This window comes from Lepidochelys olivacea (assembly GCF_965140295.1).
Source record: "Lepidochelys olivacea isolate rLepOli2 genome assembly, chromosome: 14".
NCBI lineage: Eukaryota > Metazoa > Chordata > Testudines > Cheloniidae > Lepidochelys > Lepidochelys olivacea.
Genome location: NC_140424.1, coordinates 38,049,929 through 38,076,725, shown reverse-complemented (window position 1 = coordinate 38,076,725; position 26,797 = coordinate 38,049,929). Strand labels below are relative to the sequence as shown.

The following is a 26,797-nucleotide window of genomic DNA, read 5'->3' as shown; positions in this document are numbered from 1 at the left end:
TGGCTTCAGGGGCTTCTGAACAGGGACTCCAAGAGGAAACCAAATGTCCCATCTGCAGAAACTATTTCACGGAGTTAGTGAGCGTAGACTTTGGGCGCAGCTTCTGCCGTGGCTGCATCTCTCAGCACTGTGACACATGGACAAAAGGGGACTATGACCCTTTGTGCTGTCCCGTGTGCAGAGCCCTGATCCAGAAAGAGAATCTCTGGGTTGACTGGGACCTGGCAAGATTAGTAGAAATCTATTGAAATAAAAGATTTTGTTTCAATATTGCCTTTATTCCTTTTATCGTATTATATACAATAAAATGTTAAACAAAGGTCATTTTGAAAAAAAAATCAAAATGTTTTGTTCTGTAAGTATCAAAAGGGGCATTTTAACATTAATGAAATGCTGTGTTTAATTTTTTTTCTAAACTAAGTTTTGTTGAAATCGACACACTCCCATGGAAAGTTCAGATATCGATGACATGGTATTTTCCAAAGAAAAAACATTTTGTCTCTCAATTTTCAACCAGCTCGACTAGATGTTTCCCCATCATCAGACATTTTACCAAAAATGTTTCCTGTGTGCATCTAACATAGCTAGAAAATTGTAATGGTAGTTGTGAATGACAATGTGTCCTTCATTGCCAGTCTATAACTGGGCAGATGGTCAGGGGAGCATCCTCTTTAGATCCATGTATACCTGGACTGAAGAAAGGCCGGAGTGTCCCAGGGAAGCTATATCTGAAAGTGTAGATATGGGAGTCATCAGATAAATTGTAAAATGAGAGCTCTCCTGCCTCATAGTCCAGAAAAATCCCAACCCTCGTGGGTTTTGTTTCCACGGTGATTGTTGTCTGAGGAGTGGAGAGGGCTTTGTATTCTCCATTCCACAACCTTATGGCCCAGTATCCATCTTCAGGTGCTATACTTTTGTACCTCTCCCTGTTTTCTGATTCAGAAGAAACCCCCAAGTGCCACATAGTCTTGTTCTTAAGCTCCACTTCCCAATAATGTCTCCCAGAGTTAAATCTCTCAGAGCCCAGGACACAGCGATAAGAATCAGCAATGTCCAGATCTTTAGGTTGTTCCCCCGTTATGTCTGCACATTTCACACTTTTGAGGTTCTTTGACACCCAGAGTTCAGGATGTGCTGTTTCTTGATCCAGAGTCACATTCACTGGAAGGAAGAAAGAGAGAGTTTTCCTTTTGGTGGAGATAATCCAAAAACATATTTAATAATATTTACATATTCACACCTAGTCATTTTAAATCTGTTATTCCTTTAAGTTAATAACATCTGGGAAGCCATCGCAGTCTATCGAGCCCATGTTCATTTTACCATAAAAGTAGTAGAGTTTCAGTATCTTTGTGTAGAAAAATTACAAGTTAAATGATCAGGTTTATAAGCATATTGTTATTGGTTTGAATGTCATCATGATTCCTTCCACTAGCCCAAAGGTGCCGACTCTATGGGTGCTCCGGGGCTTGAGCACCCCTGGGAAAAAATAGTGGGTGCTCGGCACCCATTGGCCACCTGCCGATCAGCTGTTTGGCAGGCCCCATCAATCAGCTCTTCCCCCATCCCCTCCAGAACCTCCTGCCCACCACCAATCAGCTGTGTGGTGGCATGCAGGAGGCGCTGGGGGGAGGAAGAAGAGCAGCCACGGGAACAGGAAGAAGTGGAGCGAGGGCAGGGCATGCTCGGGAGAGGGGGTGGAGTGGGGCTGGGAAGAGGTGGGGTGGGGTGGAGCAGGGGTGGGAAGAGGCAGAGCGAGGGTGGGGCCTTGGGGGAAGGGGTGGGGCCAAGCAGTGTGGAGCACCCCTGGGGAAAGCTGAAAGTTGGCATCTGTGCACCAGAAGTTCATAAATAATGTTTCATTGTCCTGGATCTAGAGAAAGAGGTCTTTAAATCCATTTATCCCCTACAGGATGGGCTATCTTCTCCTCCATCTCCTCCAGCCACCTCCTAAAGACAGCGAGTGGAAACATGATCAGGCATATTTTCATTAGCTATTTCTGGGAGGGAGTTATTTGCGGGTGGGGTATTTGGTGCGGGCATGGTGAGAAGACAGGAGTGTTTGGCATTTATTCATTTATGGAGTGAGCATTTGGAATGTTATTTGCTCCTTTGATGGAAGGGGGGCTACTCGTTCAGTGTGGAGGGAATTGGTTATGTTGTGTTTTGTTTTATCTTTAGATTTCTATTACAGGGATTGTGGTAGAACTGGTAGTTGGAGAAAGAGGGGTATTTGGGTACATTCAGCTGGGGTGACAGACCTACCTCTTTTGGATGGCTAATACTGTGCACGTAGAGAGGGTTGAGGGTAACGAGAGAGGTGAAAGTGATATCCCTGGTGTTAAGTGGAAGAGGGAATAGGAGGATATAATGACCCTCCTGTCCTAGGTGTGGATGAGAAACCTGCTAGAATGAGCTGGCCAAATTTTTAAAGGAGCTCCAGAGCCAATGTGATGAACTCTTGAAAATCTAGCCCTAAAAGCCAGAAATCACCTGCCTTGTTTCTCTGTGACCATCACTAAAGGAAATTCAGAGAATCCAAGCAATCGTACAGAATCCCTGCAATCAGATCTCTCTGTCCTTGGCTCACAGCAGCATTGCTCAAACGTCTCAGTTATCCATATCAGGACCTACAAAACGGGGTGTAATAACCATCTCCTCGAAAAGCCTATTCTTCCCTCACCCTTCCCTTTTCCAGACTAATAAAGTTATCTCCAGCTATGATAGGAAGAAAATAACTTACAGATAACATTTAAGGCCCAGATTTACCTCCATCCCATATAAAATATGGAGTTGTCTCATTTTGTATGTTATTTACATCAAAGACGTTGAGAACGGTGGTTGTAGATATTTGCAGTAGCTCTTAGAGGAGCATTTAGTAAAGCACCTAAATCATGGGTGTTTTAGTTGCACTGACACTAAGAACATAAGAACGGCCATATTGGGTCAGACCAAAGGCCCATCTAGCCCAGTATCCTGTCTTCCGACAGTGGCCAAGGCCAGGGAATGAACAGAACAGGTAATCATCAAGTGATCCATCCCCTGTTGCCCATTTCCACCTTCTGGCAAACAGAGGCTAGGGACACCATCCCTGCCCATCCTGGCTAGATGAACTACTGTTTGAGTGCTAAGCTACATGTTAAGATGGCTAAACATTCATAGCCAAATAAGAAAACAATTCTTTCAAGATGGTCTTGTTCTGAGGTGGGACAATATTTGAACCACAGGGGCAGGACACTTCAGATACAGGAGATCTCCCATCCAAATTTGGATTGGCTTGTGTTTTGGGAGTGAATGTGTGCGGATAATAATTATGTCTAACAAGTCATGGATTTAAGCATGATTCTCCACATGGAAGCAAGGCACTTAGATACATGTTCCCTTCTGAGGCCTCACTCTACTCCAATGGAATAAATTAGGGGCTACAGCACAGATCTCTCAATGCATCAGATTTCATAGAATCATAGAAGAGTAGGACTGGAAGGGAACTCAATAGGTCATCTAATCCAGTCCCCTGCACTAATGGGAAGGCTAAGAAGAATATTATCTAGACCACCTCTGGCAGATGTTTGTCTAACCTGCTTTTAAAAGCCTCCAATAATGGAGATTCCACAGCCTTCCTAGGCAATTTATTCCAGTGCTTAACCACCCTGACAGTTAGGAAGTTTTTCCTAACGTCCAGCTTAACCTCCCTTGCTGCAATTTAAGCCCATTGCTTCTTGTCCCATCTTCAGATGTTAACGAGAACAATTTACCTCCTTCCCCTTTGTAACAACCTTTTATGTACTTGAAAACTGTTATGTCCCACCTCAGTCTCCTCTTCTCCAGACTAAACAAATCCAATTTTTTCCATCTTCCCTCATAGGTCATGTTTTCTAGACCCTTAATCATTTTTGTTGCTCTTCTCTGGACTTACTCCAATTTGTCCACCTCTTTCCTGAAATGTGGCACCTAAAACTGTACACAATACTTCAGTTGAGGCCTAATCAGCGTGGAGTAGAGCGGAAGAATGACTTCTCGTGCCTTGCTTACAACACTCCTGCTAATACATCCCAGCATGATGTTTGGTTGTTTTGCAAAAGTGCTACACTGCTGACTCATATTTCCGTTCCTCTGAGCTCTTTGTCCTGTTTATAATGTTATGGGTTGGGCTAAACCCATAAAAATTGGTGGGTCTAACAGCTGCCTTTCATTCAGTATCAATGGGGAAAGGAATTGAGCTCCTTTATGTAACCACGTAGCTGAAACAATAGTGTTTTCCACCAATAACACAAGCAAATAATATGGCCCAAGAGAAAGGCACATGTGAGGCGTATGTGGGCAGAGGGGTTTCAGTGGGTATTGTTTCAGTGGAGGTGTATGTGTGAGAGAAAGGCAGGAAGAACAAAGCAGAAACAGACACAAATAAGAAGCAGAAAGTGAGGGACACATCCTGAATAGACATTGGGAGTTTGGCCCAGGGAAAAAGCCTAGAGCAAAACTTTTGTGGACTGAATGTTAGCTGAAAGAGGCTTGGGACTGTGCAAAACGAAACTATTTCCTCTTCTTTGATTCTTCCTGTATTCAGGGATTCATGGCTTTCTACAGTCTTTGTAAATAAACAGGATTGCACCAAAGACATAGCTGACTCCAACATCAATTTTTCCTCCTAACAAACAACCTGCAGGACCCCAAATGCGGCTGACCGCTCAGGTCTAAAAGGGGTAAACGGTTACTTGCATTTTTATATGATCACCTCTTACATCTCTCTTGAGAGCCAATACTTTTTTATCCTGTTAATTTTGAGAAGAAAAGGGAGCACAGGTCTTTGAAAGAAAGGTATTTTGACATTGGTAACATGTCAATTTCAGTTACCTGCAAATCTTCTGGCTTTTCTGAGCACTGAAACAAAGGTACAAAAACAGCTGAAGACTTGTCCAAATACATGCAGTCTTAATATAATACAACTTGGTACCACTTTTATGGCCAGGAAAAAATATTTGTTAAACCCAAATCAGAATGCTACAAGCCTTACAAGAATACTGTGGTTTTGAACTCTAGAATCATAGAACATCAGGGTTGGAAGGGACCTCAGGAGGTCATCTCGACCAACCTGCTGCTCAAAGCAGGACCAATCCCCAATTTTTGCCCCCAGATCCCTAAATGGCCCCCCAAGGATTGAACTCACAACGCTGGGTTTAGCAGGCCAATGCTCAAACCACTGAGCTATCCCTCCCCTTTAACAACAACAATGGATTTGCACAGCTCTATTTGTATAAACTGTCCACTGTGGGAACATGCCTTACCTCTGCTCTGAGGCTCTAGACCAGTTTCCCTTTGTTCAATATATGTTGATGAAAAGCTTGTTTCCCTGACCGGGAATCGAATCCTAACCACTAGACCACCAGGGAAGTGGTAAATGGTGACTATGGTGACTACCTGTTTTTCTGAGTACTTTATCTCAAAAATGCCTTCTCTCAATAACCTCAAATACACTCATATTTCCTCTGCCCAAAGATTACGTATCCTAAGAGATAAAGCTAAAATACCCTTCACTTGGTATATTAGAAAAGGGCTTACAATGGTCAGGAATATTCAGTCTTAACTATGGAGTGGCTGCTTTTTCATAGTAATAGAGGAAAATGGAACTTACCAAATCCTGCAAGATATTTTTCTGAAACAAACAGAAAACAAGACCTGAAATGAATAATGCTGGAAAGAAAGACACTCTAGCACTGTAGTAGCTGTGCTAGTCTGTATTCGCAAAAAGAAAAGGAGTACTTGTGGCACCTTAGAGACTAGATTTATTTGAGCATAAGCTTTCGTGAGCTACAGCTCACTTCAAGTTGTTAGTCTCTAAGGTGCCACAAGTACTCCCTTTCTTCTAGCACTGTGTCTCCTGCCATTTTTAATTAGTTACATTACCTAACCTCTGATTTACTTGATAAGTGGTTAAAAGATACATTCACTCTTTTGCAGTGGGCCATCAATATTATGCATCGCTTAAATCAAACGAAGGTTTAAGCATGCTTCAAGCAGTGCGTGGGTCTGTGAGGTGACCCCTCTCCACAGAGATCAATTTCACCTTCTAAGATTTCCAGTTGCCAAGATACAGTGCGCACATTTAAAAAGTGCATTCAGGTTTTACAGGTATTACTGGTTCCAATGATATTCCCTATGCTGAAAATGGGGGTTACCACTGACACAGGTAATGGCCAGATTCATTGCAATGCTTAACCTCTAGGTGCCCTGATGCCTTCAGGAATTCTCAGCCCTGAGTTGAGTTTGAGGAAAGTTGCTCTGGTAATTTTAAAGTTATAAACGTTTATATCATATTCACTCCAGTGATGTCCTGGCTTATAAACAAAAAGGCTCTTCAATGAAACCTAAAGTTACAGCCTGTCTTTCCTTAGGTACACAGCTATGGAAAGAAAGCTCTGTTAGCAAACGTGTAATAAGCAGTTTCCGAAAGCGCATCCGAGCAGCAGCAGCCTAAATATACCGTCCGATGTAAAACTCTTTGAAATTTTTCAGCTTTTGATTTTATAGTGATGTTTTTTCATCAAAAACTCAAATTTTGACTAATACAGTAAAATATCTTGAGAAGGGTTTGCAAGTTGTGCTTATTTGATTGATTTAACCAGCTGCAATCAGAATGTTTGATATCTCTAATTTTTCTCTGTAATGTTTCCTCTCTATGAGGAAAACATTCACTTTTGGTTTACTTAAAAACACCTCTTCTACCAGAGATACAAAGATAAGCTTTTATTATTTTTTCTTCATTTTAGAGACACATTTAGGTAAATGAAATTTACCTTTCTCTTTCTCCACTTGAAATCGTAGTTTATCTAGAGGAAGAAGAGAATGAAATACGAGATTCCATATTGTCGTATTTTTGGTGATATTCCTACTGTTATTTCATATAATTATGCTAAAATTATTAAAAACAATGTGAGACAGAAAGATTGAAAATCTTTCTCCTATTAAAGACAAGATATTGAACTAGATGGGCACACATCTAATCCAGTATGTCCATTCCTGTTGCATGTTGTTCCTATGAAATAAGGACAGACACAAGTTGATCTTTCTGTGGAAGCCCAATTACAATTTATTAAAATTAAAAACATACTAAAATAGACTTTTTTGATCTTTTCCCTGAAATCAAGACCATAAAGACCACTTGTACAAAGTCTCATTCTAATAACGGGTTGCAGCGTTGCTCTCACAAGATGGGTTGGTCCAATAAAAGATATTACTTCACCCACCGTGTCATCACAGACATGGACCAACCCCACAAGTTTGGGGTGTTTTTTCTATATAAATAGGTTTTGTTATACTATTTACTGAAGCCTTCAACTTCTACTGTTCAGAGGATGTTCTTTTAGTGAAAATTTGATAGCCAATTGGCAATTAAATGGGTGATAGAGGGCCTCAGAGGGAGAGTGGTGGTCTTTGTCTCCTAGTTTGGTAATTGTGGTGTATTAGGACAGTGAAACCCCACAGCAGAGATTGATGGAATCTAGCCGGTGCTACTTTTGGCCTCCCTGGGAGTGTTTTCTGGTTTATGACCTTTGCCTGCAGCTCAAACTATGGTAGGCTGTGTGGCCAAGTGAGTTTCTGGAGAATCAGAGGTGACCAGAAGCTGGGAATGAGCGACAGGGGATGGATCACTTGATGATCACCTGTTCTGTTCATTCCCTCTGGGGCACCTGGCACTGGCCACTGTCAGAAGAATTTAGAATTTGCTGCTTATCAGCTGGAGCAAGAAGCAGTCTATGGTTGGAAAATTGGCCACTGTCAACTCCTTGCTATAAGAATTATTCTTTGATTTCACTGCATTTATTAGCATTGATACAGTCAATAAATCTGTGGCCTATGTGCCATTCTTTCCAATCAGAGTGTGAGGACCCTCCTTATCTATCCTGGGTAAAGTCTCTTCTATCTGATCGTTCAGATAAACCACTCCTGGGGCTACAGACTGAGCTTCTAGGGGGCTTTACTGAAAGGTTTGCAAATGTAATGGCTGCCAAATCCCTCTGACCACACTTCCCAGCATTCGTGGAGTCAGAAGTGTGGGCAATAGGGACTGAAACCCATGTTGAGGCCAGTAGCAAGGCATCTGCATGGGGTGACCATATGTCCTGTTTTGGCCAGGACAGTCCCTTTTTTAAGCCCTGTCCTGGCCGTCCCAACTTTTTTGACAGGAGTGTGAACTTGTCCCATTTGCTCAGTTGGCAAGAGCAAACAGGACAAACGCTCTGTTTTGTCAAAAAGGTGGGGTGTGAAGGAACAAGGGGGGAGTGGTGATGCCAGCCCCATGCAGGGCTGGGGTGGGGGGCAGGCAGGCTTCGGGCGAGCAGCGACTCTAGCCCTGTCTGGGGGTGGGGGGCAGGGTTTGGGTGAGTGGTTCAGGCCAGCCCTGCGTGGGGAGGGGGCCTTGGATGAGCATCTTTGGGAAATATGGTCCCCATCTGCAGGGGCTGATCTGGACATGCAGTCTGCTGGCCCAGTGTCACCAGTGCCGCACAGCCCCCATCCCGAGGACAGCCTGATTTAAGTTTACACACAGAGTTTAGGACCATTTCGGCTTTGAGTTCGGAAGGAAGCTGGGGGAGAGACAGCGCAGCTCAGAGAGCCCCTGCTAAACTCCCAGTCCCCCCGATGGAGTCCTTGGTTCTCTGTGAGATCTAGCTGCATGGACCAGGCATTTCCAGCACTGCAGTGACCGGCATCCAGCAGAGAGAGATCTGACCCAGCGTCAGTTCCAGAGAGACAGCTGAGACTCCGGGAGAATTCCAGACTGAGAGAATACCTGAGCCTGGTTGGCATCCGGAGAGGACCCTGCCCCACCCAGGGGTGAAGATAAACTAAGGGAACTTTTATTTAAGCTGGCCGATACTACAGTGCTGCAACACTCCATCTTGGGACACCCGACCTCAGCCTGCAGTGTTGGGAAGGTGCCAGGGTGGGAGTTGGGGTTTGGAGGACTTTGTGAGTGCTCAGAGGCAAGGAAAAGGGTTGTTTATCAATGTTTATTAAGTATTAGTTAAACTTAACCCCTTCCTTCTCCACATCCTAATTTTCCTGTTCCCAATAATGTCCCTACCTCAGTTATGCTCTTATTTTGGGTGTATTATGACGTTGCTAAGTTTGTTTTGTTTGCCTTGTTGTCCCCTGTGTACTAGGCTTTACATTCCTTGCCAGCTCGCAGTAATTGTACTAATTTTCTCAGGGGACAGTACCCCTGCGTACATAGGTGCTGACTCAATGGGTGCTCAGCACCCACCTGCCACAGCTGTTTGGTGGCTGGAGGATGCACGTGGGGGAGGGGGGAGAGCAGTGAGCGGCAGGGGCCTGGATTGGAGCGGGGGCAGGAAGAGGCAGAGCGAGGGGGGGCCTCAACAGAGGGAATGGGGATGAGGGAAGAGATGGAGCGAGGGCGGGGGCCTCGGCGGAGGGGGCAGAGAGGAGGGAAGAGACAGAGCGAGGGCAAGGCCTCAGGGGAAGAGGCAGAGTGGGGGTGGGGCCTTGGACCGGAACCGGGGGGAGGTGGTGGGAGCACCCCTGGGGAAAAATTAAAGTCAGAACCTATGCCTGTGTATATGTAAACTCTTAATATTGGCCATTGCAAGCACCAGAGAGAGAAAAAAGGGAAGAGACGTAAGCCACACCTCGGAGGCGAGGGGACTACATATACATGATAATAAATGTTGTTTTCTTGACTTACCTTATTGCATGGACTATTTATATCAGATAGTTCACTTGCCCCATATAACCCATAAACTTACCTTCAAAGTCTTTCAATTTACAGCGCAGAGAATCTATTGGAAGGAAAAGATCAGATATGTTAGATGTCATCCTATCAATTTATGGTGACATTTCAACTAATATTTATTGTCATTTTGCTACAATTGTGATAGAAACAGAGATAACTGAAAAACAAACAGAAACCGGTGTACATGATGTGGAAGGTAATTTACAGTTAATCAAAAACCAAAAAAAGGTTAAAATAGTTTTGGGTTTTTTTAATCCCTAGATGTACGTTTGGATTGTTTTCCATACCAAGAAACCGCATTCAGCTTTGTTTCACTATGTGCAATTCACTATAGACAAAAGAAGCAGAATTATATCTTTCATTTGTATCTTGCATTTCCTCATTACTATGCCAAAAAAAGAAGACATTCTAATAGTATAAAAATGATTTCTGTACAATTTCCATTTCATAATGAAACTTTTAAGATGAAATTATTTTTTCTCAAGTCTTCTTCTGACTCAGAGAATTGCATAACATTTCTTCATTGTATTGTATTTTAACTTGTCTTAATTGTACTGTAGTTTGTAATATACAGAATTTGTAGGAGTTCTCTTTCACATACAGCAGGGGTGGCCAAACCGTGGTTCACAAGCCCCATATGGCTCTTTTACAGTTAAAGTGTGGCTCGTGGAGCCCGCCACACCCACCCCTTCTCCGTCTATCAGGCTGGGAGCGGAGCTCGGGGTTTCTGCCCTGCGGCAGGGTGGTGGGGCTAGGGGCTTCTGTACAACAGGGAGGGGGGCCTTGTGGCTTCTGCCCCATGGTGGGCATTGTCGGTGCTTCAGCCCCAAGCCCCAGCAGGCACTTCTCACAGGGCAGAAGCCCCTAACCCCACCACCCCTCCACAGGGCAGGAGCCACGGCAGGTAAGCCCTGCAGGGCTGAAGTCCCAAGCCTTGGCAGGCACACCCAGCCACAGGTACTGGCTTCTTCCGGGCCCCGGGGGTGTTCAAACCCCCGTTCCATTCCAGGCCCCACCCCCACCCGACCCCTTCCGCCAACGCCCCACCCCTGCCCCCACTCTGCCCTGGGCCCCACCCTAATCCCACCTCTTCTCTCAAACCCTCACCCCGCCCTGCCACGTCCCTCCCAGTTCTGCCCCCTCCCCTGAGCACACCCTGTCCCCGCTCCTCCCCACCCCCCAGCGCCTCCTGTATGCTGCGGAACAGCTGATCGCGGCAGGCGGGAGGCACTGGGAGGGAGGGGGAGGAGTTGATCAGCAGGGAGAGGAACGGGGGAGCTGGCTGCCGGTGGGTGCTAAGCACCCACTAATTTTTTTCCATGGGTGGTCCAGTCCTGAAGCACCCACGGAGTCAGCGCTTATGCGCCCAGTCCTTGACCTTCTGAAGATTATCGTATGTGGCTCAGAGGCTCAGTACGTTTGGCCACCCCTGACACAGAGTGTCAAGATGCCTCTTCCAGAGGGACGGTTTTAAGTATCTGAAGGCTGCGGCTCTCTTCCACGCTTGGTTTACAAAGGGGCAGAGTTTCCAGATAACCTGCCGACAGTTAGACCGTGACACGGTGTAACGATTGGCCACAGTGGGATTGGCTCCCTAGGGAGCACGGGAGAACCCCAAGGGAAGCTGAACACTGAACTGAAACCCTCTGTTAACCCTTCTCTACACCACCCTCTCTCATTTTAAAAATCTCTCCCTGACTATATCTGTATCACGGCCGTCCCTAGGGGGGGTGCGGGGCCTGGGACAACCCCCCCACTCTGGCCCAGGTGCCGCCCCCACTCTACCCCTTCCCCCAACCCCCCGCCCCGCCTCTTCCTGCCCCTGCTCTGCCCCTCCCTGCCCCATTCCACCCCTTCCCCCAAGCCTCTGCCCCGCCTCTTCCAGCCCCTGCCCCACCCCACATCTTCCTGCCCCTGCTCCGCCCCTCCCCGCCCCATTCCACCCGTTCCCCCAAGCCCCTGCCCCGCCTCTTCCTGTCCCTTCACCGTCCCACCTCTTCCTGCCCCTGTTCTGTCCCTCTCCGCCCCGTTCCACCCCTTCCCCCAAGCCTCTGCCCCGCCTCTTCCCACCCCTTCCCCACCCCACATCTTCCTGCCCCTGCTCCACCCCTGTCCGCCCCATTCTACCCCTTCCCCCAAGCCCCACCCCACCTCTTTCTGGCTTCCGCCCCCTCTCCCGAGCAATGCCAGGAGCCGGAGGGATGGGGCAGAGCGGAGCGGGCTGGGGCCGGGTCACTTGCTGCTGCTGGCATCAGGCCCTCACTAATCACCCAGGCCCCGCTGGACTCCATGTCCCGAAACGCAGGGCCCCCCAAAGCACGGAGCCCGGGGCAGTTGCCCCGGTCCGTCCTATGGACAGGACGGCTCTGACTGTACTGTCCCCTTTATTTCATGTAATACCTTTTTCTTTGTGTTGCTTCCGTAAACAGTAAATAAGCAAGGGAATGAAAAAACCCAAAACCAACAGGTTTAGTGACAGGCGAATCACTGTCACGTGGGAGACCTTTGGGAAAAAAGAATCTGAAAAACAAATGAATATTATTAATTTATTATGAATTATTATTATTTTTTATTAAACTTATTATTGTCTCTCTTTTTTCCAATACCAGCATCCCAGTTTTAACCCCAGTGTCAACCGTCTGTCGAGTGGTAGCAAATATCTGGGTCTTGCACGTCAGTTTCCCGCAGAGGAAAACCAGTGACATGAAGTCAGGGCATATTCTCAGTGTAATTGACTTTATTTACACAGGGAGACTAGTCCTGAAATGAATGTAGGCCAGTGGTTTTCAACCTTTTTTCATTTGTGGACCCCTAAAAAATTTCGAATGAAGTTGCGGACCTCCTTAAGAAATCTTAAGACACAGTCTGCTAAACCCCAGGAGTCCATGGACTACAGATTGAAAACCACTGATACAGGACAGGTTTCAGAGTAACAGCCGTGTTAGTCTGTATTCGCAAAAAGAAAAGGAGGACTTGTGGCACCTTAGAGACTAACCAATTTATTAGAGCATAAGCTTTCGTGAGCTACAGCTCACTTCCTCAGATGCATATCGTGGAAACTGCAGCAGGCTTTATATATACACAGAGAATATGAAACAATACCTATTCCCACCCCACTGTCCTGCAAGCTATTACCAGCAGGACAGTGGGGTGGGAATAGGTATTGTTTCATATTCTCTGTGTATATATAAAGCCTGCTGCAGTTTCCACGATATGCATCTGAGGAAGTGAGCTGTAGCTCACGAAAGCTTATGTTCTAATAAATTGGTTAGTCTCTAAGGTGCCACAAGTCCTCCTTTTCTTTTTGATATAGGACAGTTTCTCGAACCAAACTTCATATCAATGGATGTATGAACTGACCTGCTATATAAACGCTTGATACTTCTTCTTCATTCAGGATGTTGTTTCTGATTGTGCAGATCAGATTCTGGTTGGAATTTTCTGTTACAATAAGTACCGATTCAGTCTGAAACAGCCCATTTTCATCACGGAAGCATTTTCCAGGCAATGATGGGAGAGGCTGTCCTTTGAGATCCTTCCACAGTGACTGAGGCTCTGGATACCATCCTCCCGATCGACACACCATTTGGATACCTCCGTCCTGGTAACCCTCAATAGAGATCAGGGGATTAGTACCTGAAACTGGAGAATGAAGTAAATCTGCATTAATTGTATATTCTGGGTTAAAAATTTAACATATTCGGCAACAGAGCATTGAGGGCTAGACTGATCCTTTAGGCTCAGCCTTGAGTAAGGGAGGACACATTTATCCTAAGGATAGGATAAATGAGGAGCAGCCTTGAAAGGAGCAGACTTGAAAGGAATTATGACTCAGAGAGCCACAATTACCCCTTTACTACTCTTTTGCTGTGGGGAGGGAAGTAAGAGGCTACAAAAAGAGAAACCCCTATAATAACAGGGGATTTCAACTGTCCACATATTGATTGAGAACATGTCTCCTCAGGATGGCACGCAGAGATAAAATTTCTAGACATCACTGAGTGACTGCTTCTTGGAGAAGCTAATCCTGGAACACACAAGGGGAGAGGCCATTCTTGATTTAATCCTAAGTGGCACACAGGATCTAGTCCAAGAGGTGAATATAGCTGAACCGTCGGTAATAGCAACTATAATGTAATTAAATTTAACATCCTTGTAGGGGGGGAAATACCAAAGAAGCCCACCACAGTAGCATTTAAATTCAAAAAGGGGAACTACACAAAAATGAGGAGGCGAGTTAAACAAAAATTAAAAGGAACAGTCACAAGAGTGAAATGCCTGCAAGCTGCATGGAAACTTTCTAAAAGCACCATAATAGAGGCCCAAACTATATGTAGACCCCAAATTGAAAAAAACAACAACACAGTAAGAGGACCAAAAAAATGCTACCATGACTAAACAACAGAGTAAAAGAGGCAGTTAGAGACAAAAAGGCATCCTTTAAAAATTGGAAGTTAAATCCTACTGAGGAAAATAGAAAGGAACTCTGGCAAGTCAATTGTAAAAGCATAATTAGGTAGGCCAAAAAAAGAATTTGAAGAGCACCTAGCAAAAGACACAAAAACAAGCAGCATTTTTTAAACTATATCAAAAGCAGGAAGCCGACCAAACAATCAATGGGGCCACTGGATGATCAAGGTGCTAAAGGAGTACTCAAGGAAGATAAGGCCATTGCGGAGAAGCTAAATAAATTATTTGTGTTGGTCTTCACTGCACAGGAGCAGCAGATTTCCACACCAGAGTCATTCTTTTTAGGTGACAAATCTGAACTGTCCAAGATTGAGGTATCAATAGAGAAGGTTTTGGAATAAACTGATAAACTAAAACAGTAATAAGTCACCAGGACCAGATAGGATTCACCCAGGAGCTCTGAAGGAACTCACAGGGAAGAAAGGTAAGCAGCAGGATACGGACCCTGGACTTCAGGAAAGCAGACTTCGACTCCCTCAGGGAACGGATGGGTAGGATCCCCTGGGGGACTAACATGAAGGGGAAAGGAGTCCAGGAGAGCTGGCTGTATTTCAAGGAATCCCTGTTGAGGTTACAGGGACAAACCATCCTGATGAGTCGAAAGAATAGTAAATATGGCAGGCGACCAGCTTGGCTTAACGGTGAAATCCTAGCGGATCTTAAACATAAAAAAGAAGCTCACAAGAAGTGGAAGGTTGGACATATGACCAGGGAAGAGTATAAAAATATTGCTCGGGCATGTAGGAATGAAATCAGGAGGGCCAAATCGCACCTGGAGCTGCAGCTAGCAAGAGATGTCAAGAGTCACAAGAAGGGTTTCTTCAGGTATGTTGGCAACAAGAAGAAAGCCAAGGAAAGTGTGGGCCCCTTACTGAATGAGGGAGGCAACCTAGTGACAGAGGATGTGGAAAAAGCTAATGTACTCAATGCTTTTTTTGCCTCTGTCTTCACTAACAAGAACAGCTCCCAGACTGCTGCGCTGGGCGTTACAACATGGGGAGTAGATGGCCAGCCCTCTGTGGAGAAAGAGGTGGTTAGGGACTATTTAGAAAAGCTGGACATGCACAAGTCCATGGGGCCGGACGAGTTGCATCCGAGAGTGCTAAAGGAATTGGCGGCTGTGATTGCAGAGCCATTGGCCATTATCTTTGAAAACTCGTGGCGAATGGGGGAAGTCCCAGATGACTGGAAAAAGGCTAATGTAGTGCCAATCTTTAAAAAAGGGAAGGAGGAGGATCCTGGGAACTACAGACCAGTCAGCCTCACCTCAGTCCCCAGAAAAATCACGGAGCAGGTCCTCAAGGAATCAATCCTGAAGCACTTACATGAGAGGAAAGTGATCAGGAACAGTCAGCATGGATTCACCAAGGGAAGATCATGCCTGACTAATCTAATCGCCTTCTATGATGAGATTACTGGTTCTGTGGATGAAGGGAAAGCAGTGGATGTATTGTTTCTTGACTTTAGCAAAGCTTTTGACACGGTCTCCCCCAGTATTCTTGTCAGCAAGTTAAAGAAGTATGGGCTGGATGAATGCACTATAAGGTGGGTAGAAAGTTGGCTAGATTGTCAGGCTCAACGGGTAGTGATCAATGGCTCCATGTCTAGTTGGCAGCCGGTGTCAAGAGGAGTGACCCAGGGGTCGGTCCTGGGACCGGTTTTGTTCAATATCTTCATAAATGATCTGGAGGATGGTGTGGATTGCACTCTCAGCAAGTTTGCAGATGACACTAAACTGGGAGGAGAGGTAGATACGCTGGAGGGTAGGGATAGGATACAGAGGGACCTAGACAAATTGGAGGGTTGGGCCAAAAGAAATCTGATGAGGTTCAATAAGGATAAGTGCAGGGTCCTGCACTTAGGACGGAATAACCCAATGCACAGCTACAGACTAGGGACCAAATGGCTAGGCAGCAGTTCTGCGGAAAAGGACCTAGGGGTGACAGTGGACAAGAAGCTGGATATGAGTCAGCAGTGTGCCCTTGTTGCCAAGAAGGCCAATGGCATTTTGGGATGTATAAGTAGGGGCATAGCGAGCAGATCGAGGGACGTGATCATCCCCCTCTATTCGACATTGGTGAGGCCTCATCTGGAGTACTGTGTCCAGTTTTGGGCCCCACACTACAAGAAGGATGTGGATAAATTGGAGAGAGTCCAGCAAAGGGCAACAAAAATGATTAGGGGTCTGGAACACATGACTTATGAGGAGAGGCTGAGGGAACTGGGATTGTTTAGTCTGCAGAAGAGAAGAATGAGGGGGGATTTGATAGCTGCTTTCAACTACCTGAGAGGTAGTTCCAGAGAGGATGGTTCTAGACTATTCTCAGTGGTAGAAGAGGACAGGACAAGGAGTAATGGTCTCAAGTTGCAGTGGGGGAGGTTTAGATTGGATATTAGGAAAAACTTTTTCACTAGGAGGGTGATGAAACACTGGAATGCGTTACCTAGGGAGGTGGTAGAATCTCCTTCCTTAGAAGTTTTTAAGGTCAGGCTTGACAAAGCCCTGGCTGGGATGATTTAATTGGGGATTGGTCCTGCTTTGAGCAGGGGGTTGGACTAGATGACCTCCTGAGGTCCCTTCCAACCCTGATATTCTATGATTCTATGATTCAAATGTGAAATTGAAGAACTACAAACTGTGGCATGTAACCTATTGCTTAAATGAGCCTCTATACCAGATGACTGGAGGATAGATAATGTGACACCTGTTTTTAAAAAGCCTCCAGAGGCGATCCTGGCAATTACAGGCTGATAAGCCTAACTTCAGTACTAGGCAAATTGGTTGAAACTATAGTAAAGAGCAGAATTATCAGACAGATAGATGAGCATGATATGTTGGGGAAGAATCAACACGGCTTTTGTAAACAGAAATCATGCCTCACTAATCTATTAGAATTCTTTGAGGGGATCAACAAACGTGGACAAGGGTGATACAGTGGATATAATGTACGTGGACTTTCAGAAAGCCTTTGACAAGGCCCCTTACCAAAGACTCTTAAGCAATGTAGGCAATGATGGGCTAAAAGGGAAGGTCTTCTCATGCATCAGTAACTGGTTAAAAGATAGGAAACAAAGGGTAGGAATAAATGGTCAGTTTTCACAGTGGAGAGAGGTAAATAGCGGAGTCCCCTAAGGAACTGTACTGGGACCAGTACTATTCAATATATTCATAAATGATCTCGAAAAAGGGGTTAAACGGTGAGATGGCAAAGTTTGCAGATAATACAAAATTACTTAAGATAGTTAAGTCCAAAGCAGACTGTGAAGAGTTACAAGGAGATTTCACAAAACTGGGTCACTGGGCAACAAAATGGCAGGTGAAATTCAGGGTTGATAAATGCAAAGTAATGCACATTGGAAAACATAATCTCAACTATACATACAAAATGATGGGGTCTAAATGAGCTGTTAACACTCAAGAAAGAGATCTTGGAGTCACCGTGGGTAGTTCTCTGAAAACATCTGCTCAATGTGCAGCAGCAGCTATAAAAGCTAACAGAATGGTCTGAACCATTAGGAAAAGGATAGATAATAAGACAAAAAATATCATAACGCCACTATATAAGTTAGGGCTGTCAAGTGATTAAAAAATTAATCATGATTAATTGCACAATTAATTGCACTGTTAAACAATAATAGAATACCATTTATTTAAATATTTTGGATGTTCTCTACATTTTCAAATATATTGATTTCAGTTACAACACAGAATACAAGTGTATAGGGCTCACTTTATATTTATTTTTGATTACAAATATTTGCACTGTAAAAAAGAAACAAAAGTATATAGTATTTTTCAATTCACCTAATACAAGCACTGTAGTGCAATCTCCTTATCATGAAAGTTGAACTTACATATATAGAATTATGTACAAAAATAACTGCACTCAAAAATAAAACCATGTAAAACTTTAGAGCCTACAAGTCCACTCAGTCCTACTTCTTGTTCAGCCAATCGCTCAGACAAACAAGTTTGTTTGCATTTATGGGAAATAATGCTGCCTGCTTGGCATTTACAATGTCACCTGAAAGTGAGAATGGGCGTTCGCATGGCACTGTTGTAGCCAGCGTCGCAAGAGATTTACATGCCAGATGAGCTAAAGTTCATATGTCCCTTCGTGCTTCAAACACCATTCTAGGGGACATGCATCCATACTGATGACAGGTTCTGCTTGATAACAATCCAAAGCAGTGCAGACCAATGCATGTTCATTTTCATTATCTGAGTCAGATGTCACCAGCAGAAGGTTGATTTTCTTTTTTGGTGGTTCAGATTCTGTAGTTTCCTTGTGGGAGTGTTGCTCTTTTAAGACTTCTGAAAGCATGTCCCACACCTGTAGCTATCTTTAGAAATCTCACATTGGTACCTTCTTTGCATTTCATCAAATCTACAGTGAAAGTGTTCTTAAATCGAACAACATGTGCTGGGTAATCATCCGAGAATGCCATAATACGAAACATATGGCAGAATGCGGGTAACACAGAGCAGGAGACATACAATTCTCCCCCAAGGAGTTCTTTCACAAATTTCATTAACGCATGATTTTTTTAATGAGCATCATCAGCATGGAAGCATGTCCTCTGGAATCGTGGCCGAAGCATGAAGGGATATACAAATGTTTAGCATATCGGGCACATACCTTGCAATGCCAGCTACAACAGTGCCATGTGAATGCCTGTTCTCACTTTCAGGTGAAATTGTAAATAAGAAGCAGGCAGCATTATCTCCCGTGAATGTAAACAAACTTGTTTTTCTTAGTGATTGGCTGAACAAAAAGTAGGACTGAGTGGACTTGTAGTTGCTAAAGTTTTACATTGTTTTGTTTTTGAGTGCAGTTATGTAACAAAAAAAATCTACATTTGTAAGTTGCACTTTCACAACAAAGAGATTGCACTACAGTACTTGTATGAGGTGAATTGAAAAATACTATTGCTTTTGTTTATCATTTTTACAGTGCAAATATTTGTAATAAAAATAATAATATAAAGTGAGCACTGTACGCTTTGTATTCTGTGTTGTAATTGAAATCAATATATTTGAAAATGTAGAAAAACATCCACAGATATTTAATAAATTTCAACTGGAATTCTATTGTTTAACAGTGCAAACAATTAAAACTGTGATTAACTGCAATAAATTTTTTAATTGCAATTAATTTTTTTGAGTTAATCATGTGAGTTAACTGCAATTAATCAACAGCCCTAATATAAATCTACGATACTCCCTCATCTTGAATACTGTGTGCAGATCTAGTCACCTCATCTCAAAAAAGATGTATTAAAATTGGAAAAGGTACAGAGAAGGGCAATAGAAATGATTAGGGGTATGGAACAGCTTCCATATGAAGAGAAATTAAAAAAACTGGGACTGTTCAGCTTAAAAAAGAGATGCCTAAGGGGGGGATATGATAGAGATCCATAAAATCATGACTGGTGTGGAGAAACTGAATAAGGAAGTGAAATTTACCCTTTCACACAACACAAAAACCATGGGTGACCCAATGAAATTAATAGGCAGCAGGTTTAAAATAAACAAAAGAAGTACTGCTTCCCACAACGCACAGTCAACCTGTGGAACTCATTGCCAGGGGATTTTGTGAAGGCCAAAAGTATATCTGGGTTTAGAAAACAATTAGATAAATTCATGGAAGATAGGGCCATCAATGACTATTAGCCAAGATGGTCAGAGACCCAACCTCATGCTCTGGGTGTTTCTAAGCCTCTTGCTGGCAGAAGTTGGGGCTGGACGGCGGGGGATGGATCACTCAGTAATTGCCCTGTTCTGTTCATTCCCTCTGAAGCATCTGACACCAGCCACTGTTGGAAGACAGGCTACTGAGCTATATGAAGCATTGGTCTGAATCTGTATGGCCATTCTTATGGGAGAAGTAAGTTGCTGCAGCCCATGGAAGGGCGTATCTTACTGCCATCTTCACACCTGGCCAGCTGTTCTGGCCAAACACAGGGGCGTAGGGAGAGCAAAGGATCTATCCATTCCCCTCCTTTCTCTCTCTACCCCCTTCTTCACCCTCTGATTCCCTGTGGAAACCGGGGAAAGAGCTCTCCAACACTCAGACCCAAGATCCAAGGAGGGGAGTAAAGCAGGACAGAATCTAGTCCAGGGGTTCTCAAGACAAATTATTTTGTGGCCTCAGAGTGCAGCCACCGACTTTTGCTGGTGGTTGCACTCACACTTTTCCCCTAAAATACTTAATTAGCTTTAGGAAAAACAAAGAAATACGCACATAGACACGTCCAAATCGTTGTAATTTATTTATTGCTAGCTAGTAAGTCTCCTGTGAAAAGTGATATTAACAAACACACAGATATCACTTTTCATTACAGACTTCCTCAGCCCCAGGCAAGTCTGGAGACTAATTAAGCCCTGGATGGGGGGAGGGAGAGGCAGCAGGGACCAGGGACGATGGGGGTGGGTGGGTGGCTGCGAGAGGCAGCAGGGGGCTGCAGCCTGAAACCCCGTGGCTAGGGGACAGAGTCCGATGCCATGTGGCCAGAGCGCGGGGCTGGAGCCTGATGCCACGCAGCCAGAGCCTGCCACCCTGCCATGCCCAGGCTGAAGCCCAAAATCTGAGCTCCACCGCTCCTGGGAAGGTGGGGAACTCACCAGCTGCCTGCTTCTCCAGCATTGTGCCTAAGTGTCTCCAGAGAGGGAAAGGGACCAACCCCTACTGGAAGCCCCAACACCAAGGCTGTGCATCCAGGAGCACCAGGGAGGGGGAGGGGCTGGTCTCCCCCACACCCCCATCAAAGCCCAGGAGGCTGCAAGAAAAGCCCCCGGTGGCCACATTTGAGAAATGCTGATTCTAGTCTAGCATGTCTCTGTGTATTACCATATGTTACAAAACCACTGGATTATCTTCTATATAATCCCATAGGACTAGACTGTGCATTTTAGGGACATCCCGGGTTGCACTGGGAGGAGAAAAAACATTTCTTTTTCTTGGTGCAGCGTATTCTCACTGGGTACCTAGCCAGCTGTGTTGATGGGCACATGGGGGTAAAGGACCGCAGACATGGCTGTGCTTATGACTCACTTTTCTTTGCCTACTCGTCACGTATTTGGTCTGGTGGGTGAGCATCTGGTCCCTGCACTCCCACATGCTAAAGCTGGGGTACCTAAAAACCTAACATGGCCACACTTACTCTCTGCCATTCCCCTGCATGGCCAAGTTAGGGCTAGTGACAACCGAGCCCTGTAATTTCAAAGAAAATCAGCAAGACTGGGTATAAATCTTTCTCCTGTCATGTTAGCTGAAAGTAGTTTTCACCCGACAGAGTGGTGCAGGGGATTGAATGCAATGATAGGTTTTGGATATTTTGTATCACCTTAAATTAATATACAATATTTTCCTCAAAAACCACAAATATGGAGGAGAGGGAAGAAAAAACAGCTTTTCCACACATCTCGATTGGCAATCAGCGCTTAGAAATATAACTGCAGTGCACAGGCCAAAACTTTCAAGTGTCTCCTCAGATCTCAGACACTTAGCAAGGCTGGCAAACGACAGCTGATATCAGAAAGACAAGTGCTGTAATTGCCATTTAAAGGAGACATAGGCGCTGACTCCATGGGTGCTCAGGGGCTCAAGCATCCATGGAGAAAAAATAGGGGGTGCTCAGAACCCATGGACCTGCTCGGGGCAGCTGCAGTGGCAGCCCTAGGGCTGGCTGCCAATCAGCTGCTGAGCCACTTGCTCCTCTCTGCCCCCACCCCCACTCACTGCCCTTAAGGCAGGAGGGGGCAGAAAGGAGTGAGCGGCAGGCAGGAGGTACTCAGGAGAGGGGATTTCGGGGGAGGGGTAGAGCGGGGCCTCTGGGGGGCGGAGTGGGGGTGGAGTTTCGGGGAGGGGGTGGAGCTGGTGTGGGGCACCCACCAGCAAAACCAAAAGTCAGCGCTTATGAAATGAGATATAACGATGTCCTCTCAACCTAGGGAAGGCAATATAGAAAATCAAGTTTACTGACCTGATACCTATAGTTCCAATGCAGCTTCTTGACATGAGAACTCTGATCGAAAGAAACATGCGTACAGCCCTGAATCAGAGAGTCTGATATTGCCTATCCTCAAGGCAACTCTTCCATCAGCCAGGCCCTCTTTCAGAAACTCTGTCCTTCCCCGATATTCTGACATCTGCTCCGGATACTGATCCTTCCCTTCACGGTACAGGTGCACAACTGAAGAAAACTGAGCCCGGTACCATCTCACCTCCATGTTCTCAGCACTCATCCTGGGTGACAAGCGGCAGGCTAATCTGACTTCATCACCTACAGAAGCAGTGATAGGGCGATCGGGTCCAATCACTGAAAAGTGTACTGTTAAATGGAACAGGACATAAAAAAAATTGAATTTGGGAAGAACTGAGACTAGGATTTTAATTTCCTGGTCAGGCACAATATATAGAAAATATATCCCTTACAGCTTTACAATGCATTGTGGTTGTTCATGGGTCCTGACTTCATATGTGAATTTTAATACACTTCCATGCTAGTATTTGATGGGAAATTATTCAAATGGAGAATTAAAATTGGAATTTATTACAAAAATGGATGAAAAATATTGCAGATCAAATTTTGCCTTCAGATGCACAGACATACAACCCTCGGTGACTTGAATGAGCATTGTATAGTTTGTAGGTAGTATGGCCTAGTGAATGGGGTACTAGCTATAGACTCTGGCATGCAGGGTTCTAGCTCTCTTTCTATCGCTAGCTTTTGTGGCAACTTGGGCAATACACTTCCCCTCTCTATGCCTCAGTTCCTTCATTTGTAAGAATGACCTTCTTTTGTATGGGTTTTGAGATATGCAGATAAAAAGAGCTAAGCAGTATTTATCTGTGTGCAATATTTGGCCAGACTATTTTCCAATATAATTTTAAGACCCATATTTTCTAAAATAGCCTTGAACTCAACATTCTACACCCAAAATCTTAGGTCCACAATATTGGAGGTCCAAATCTATGTACATTAAAAAGCTAATATTTGCATATGCAAATAGTGTTTTTGTGAACAACCCTGATAGATAAGTTTCATTTTAAAAACTCCCTTCCCTGAAATAACATTTATACACTAATGATCAAGATTTTGGCCAAATGGTGTCAAGTGATTTTATTGGTGCTTCAGTTTTTAGATGCCTTAATTGGCACTTCTTGAAAATCAGGGCCCTTCCATGACTTATAATAGGTTTCCATTATGCATCTGATTTCAACTCTCTTTCCCTTCCTTCCACCTTGTATGTATTAGAAGCTGGGCTGAATAATTATTGTTGTAGGTTAGGCTAAGTGGGTGTGGCTGCATTTTGGATGGCCATGGGAAACAGCTAGGCTCCCTCATAGCAGCTCCCCATTGGGCAGAGGAGTATGCAAGCCCATATACAAATTAAAAATATGTAGCTGGATGGCTTTGCTGAGTATTGTTGGACCAGAGAGGTGGGTCAGGAGTTGGGTGGGTGTCTTAGAAAAGCAGGAGACATGGCACACAGAGAGAAGCAGAAAGAAAGGCAGGCAGATGCAACCTGGAAGCACAGTGTGAGGCCATGGGTAGTGTGTGACTCCTCCATTTGGGGAGGTTGGGGGTGCCCAGACTGTGGCCCCGTCCCTGCTCAGCCTCTTCCCCTGGAAGCCCTGTCCACTCTTCACCTGTGGCCCCGCTCAGCCCCCATCCTGAGGCACCCGCGCCTCCGAGCCTCTTCGCCCCTGTCCCCCACCTGCCAGCCACTCACACACCTCTTCGACCCTTCCCCCAGCCCACATCTCTTCACTCCCTTCCCTGGCCGCTCACACACCTCTTCGCCCTCTTCCCCAGCTCCCCACCCTCCCCCCGGCTCCCCGCCCTCCCGCCTCTTCACCCCCTCCCCCAGCCCCCCGCCCGCTGCTCACACCTCTTTGCCCCCTCCTGCCTGCCACTCGTCCAAGATGCCTGGGAATAGACCTGCTCGAATAATGTGTAAAAAACCCTGTCACTGGATTCTTTTTAAAAATTTGTAACTGGGTTTTTGAGTTGGTTTTGTGGTTTCCAAAATGCTGACAACATTGTTGACATGAAGTGCCTGTTCCTCTTCACTTATTCCTGTTCCCCCCACAACTTCCTAAGCTTCCAGGGGCTCCCCAGCTGCAGCCATCCTGACCCCATGAAGGTCGAGAAGGGGGGAAGAAAGGGTGTCCCACAAGAATGGAGAACCTCTGTCACTGTCTACCCCTTTAAGGCTACCGTCTTGCTGTAATGTGAGACCGGGGCCTGGTCTACACTGGGGCGGGGAATCGATCTAAGATACGCAACTTCAGCTACGAGAATAGCGTAGCTGAAGTCAACGTATCGTAGATCGATTTAGAATCACTTACTTCGTGTCCTCGCGGCGCGGGATCGACGGCCGCCGCTCCCCCGCCGACTCCGCTTCCACCTCTCGCCGGGGCGGAGTTCCGGAGTCGACGGCAGAACGATCGGGGATCGATTTATCACGTCTAGTGTAGACGCGATAAATCGATCCCCGATCGATCGACCACTACCCATCAGCGGGTAGTGTAGACATGGCCCAAGAGAGAAGCGGCAGGACATGCAAGCTCTGGGAGAAGGAATCTGAACCTGTCTGTACCTGAGTTTTCAGTACATGAACAACCCGAAGAACATTTTTAATTAAAAAAAATATTCAGACACATTTATGTTTAAAAATGTCATGAACATTCTTCCCAAAAATTGTTCCATTTCCAACCCTTCAAAAGAGAAACAACTTGGAACTTTCATATTTTTTTCCATGGAATTAATATTTTATTTCCAGGAGGTGCCAGAAAGTATGTTCAAAAGTAGGAATTCTTACCTGAGTCCAACTTGTGAACAAGAAGAGAAATGAAGATTATGGTGTAACCAAGAAGGGAGGAGCTCCCTACTGAGCTCTTGGAGACGGAGAAAGGTCTCATCGTGATTTTGGTTGGTGCTGGGCAAAATAAAAAACAAAACAACCCCCCCCCCCCCCGAGGGAAATAAGTGAGTGTCAGACAGTGAATTTGATGCAAGTATGGTGAATACTACATAAACACCCTGCATATTTTATTTGCTTTGAAGGTTGAAAACTGGGTGACCCATTAAAAAATATCTCCTGAGCAGCTTCCAAATATTTATCTTACCATCTGCACTCTGACCGGGATGTAAAATTGAAGATAATGAGATTGTGCTTCTCTTTATACTCCTGGGATTACTTAGTTTGTAAACTTTTTGAAGTAGAGGCCAACTGTATGTTCTGTATTTGTACAGCCCTTAGCACAACGGAGTCCAGGTCCAGGACAGGGACCCATGGGCAGCGCATGAACCGCCTGTTTGGGGAGGCTAGCCCCCAGCCATGCCCCTTCTGCCCGAGGCCCCGCCCCTCCACTGCTGGAGCCCTGAGCTCACCATTGTGGCCAGAGAAGCCCTTCCCCAGCTGCCTCAAGTCCCGGGCCCCGGGCTGGCCCCGGTTGCCAGCTCTCCCATCCCAGCCCATCCCAGCGCCCCCAGCCCCAGAGTGCCGGGCGGGCAGTCCCAGTGCCCCAGCTCCGGAGCACTGAGCAGCCCCAGCACCAGGCGGCCTGAACACCATCCCCAGCTGTCCTGAGTCCTGGGCTGCCAGCCCTAGCCCCAGCCCCAGCCACCACCCGCTTTGGGAAGAGGAATCCTGGGCTGGGGCCATGGGGGAAGAGCAAGAGGCAGGAGGGGGCCTTGGGGTGGAGCGTGGGCAGAGCAACACCTGACTGTTTGGGGAGGCTTAGTCTCCCCTGGGCTGCAATACCCACTGCCCATGCAGGGACCCCTAGACACTATGATAATACAAATTATGATTATCATTAATAAGAAGCCAGGATGAAAATCCTCCATATCTTTGCTCTGGAATTCAGTCTCTTAATTAATGGATGAAGTAATGAAAGGATGGATATAGCTCCATTACACATCTCAGTCCTCTGCTAGTGGGAGGCTATAGAAGCAGAACATCCATATTCCGAATATGGGAAAATATAGGTAAAAAGGGCATGAGAGAATTAATCTCCTACTCTGCACTAGACACACACTCTTAGAGAAAAAGCTGAGAAAGCAGCTTACTCCCCTCCATATGCTCCTATCTTTGAAAACCCTCTTGACACAGCACATGCAGGTAAAATATATCCTCTTACCACCAGTAATATACAAGAGGTAAACTATATAAAAATGTCATTACCTGCAGCTATAATATCCCATCAGTCCTCCTGCAGAACTCTACATTAATGACCTTGGAGAATTCTGCTTGAGAACTGAATGTTAGTGTCCTAATCATAATAACAAAAGAAAGTACCAGCCTCTGACATAAGCTAATATTTCTAACATCATTTAAATGCAAAGAAAGAAACTGACGGTTTATCTGTGGATGTCCTAGGACCAGTGTCTATTTGACATTAACAATTCATCGAAAGAATAAATGCCACAGAGTGAGTAGGGAAACCTAGAAAAAAGCAGACTAGATGGTATTCAGATGAACAAAGATCACCTACCTGATGAATCCTGGAGCAAAAATACTTCTGCGTATTTTCAAGCTCCCCACAGTGTTCTCAG

The 26,797-nt window shown here is 45.3% G+C and overlaps 1 protein-coding gene across 1 annotated transcript; it reads right to left on the bottom strand.

Moving 5' to 3' along the window:
- Positions 1–446: 446 nt before the first annotated feature.
- On the bottom strand, positions 447–26,797 carry LOC311530916 (butyrophilin subfamily 1 member A1-like). The gene is made up of 9 exons (XM_084647956.1): positions 26,737–26,797; positions 25,059–25,175; positions 22,214–22,561; positions 13,118–13,399; positions 9,771–9,803; positions 6,798–6,830; positions 5,636–5,656; positions 4,858–4,884; positions 447–1,164 (listed from the first exon to the last, which is right to left on the bottom strand). Exons 4-9 carry the CDS (start codon positions 13,341–13,343, stop codon positions 626–628), a joined length of 879 nt encoding a protein of 292 aa, XP_084504082.1. The 5' UTR covers positions 13,344–13,399; positions 22,214–22,561; positions 25,059–25,175; positions 26,737–26,797; the 3' UTR covers positions 447–625.

What these genes read in the sequence shown, in the direction of transcription:
- LOC311530916 (XM_084647956.1), bottom strand. Translation starts at nt 13,343, where the DNA reads ATGGTGTGTCGATCGGGAGGATGGTATCCAGAGCCTCAGTCACTGTGG. An exon ending in TAAATTGAAAGACTTTGAAG is followed by an intron (nt 6,831 to 9,770) that starts GTAAGTTTATGG and finishes TTCTTCCTCTAG; the next exon opens with ATAAACTACGATTTCAAGTG. An exon ending in TCAAGTGGAGAAAGAGAAAG is followed by an intron (nt 5,657 to 6,797) that starts GTAAATTTCATT and finishes TGTTTGTTTCAG; the next exon opens with AAAAATATCTTGCAGGATTT.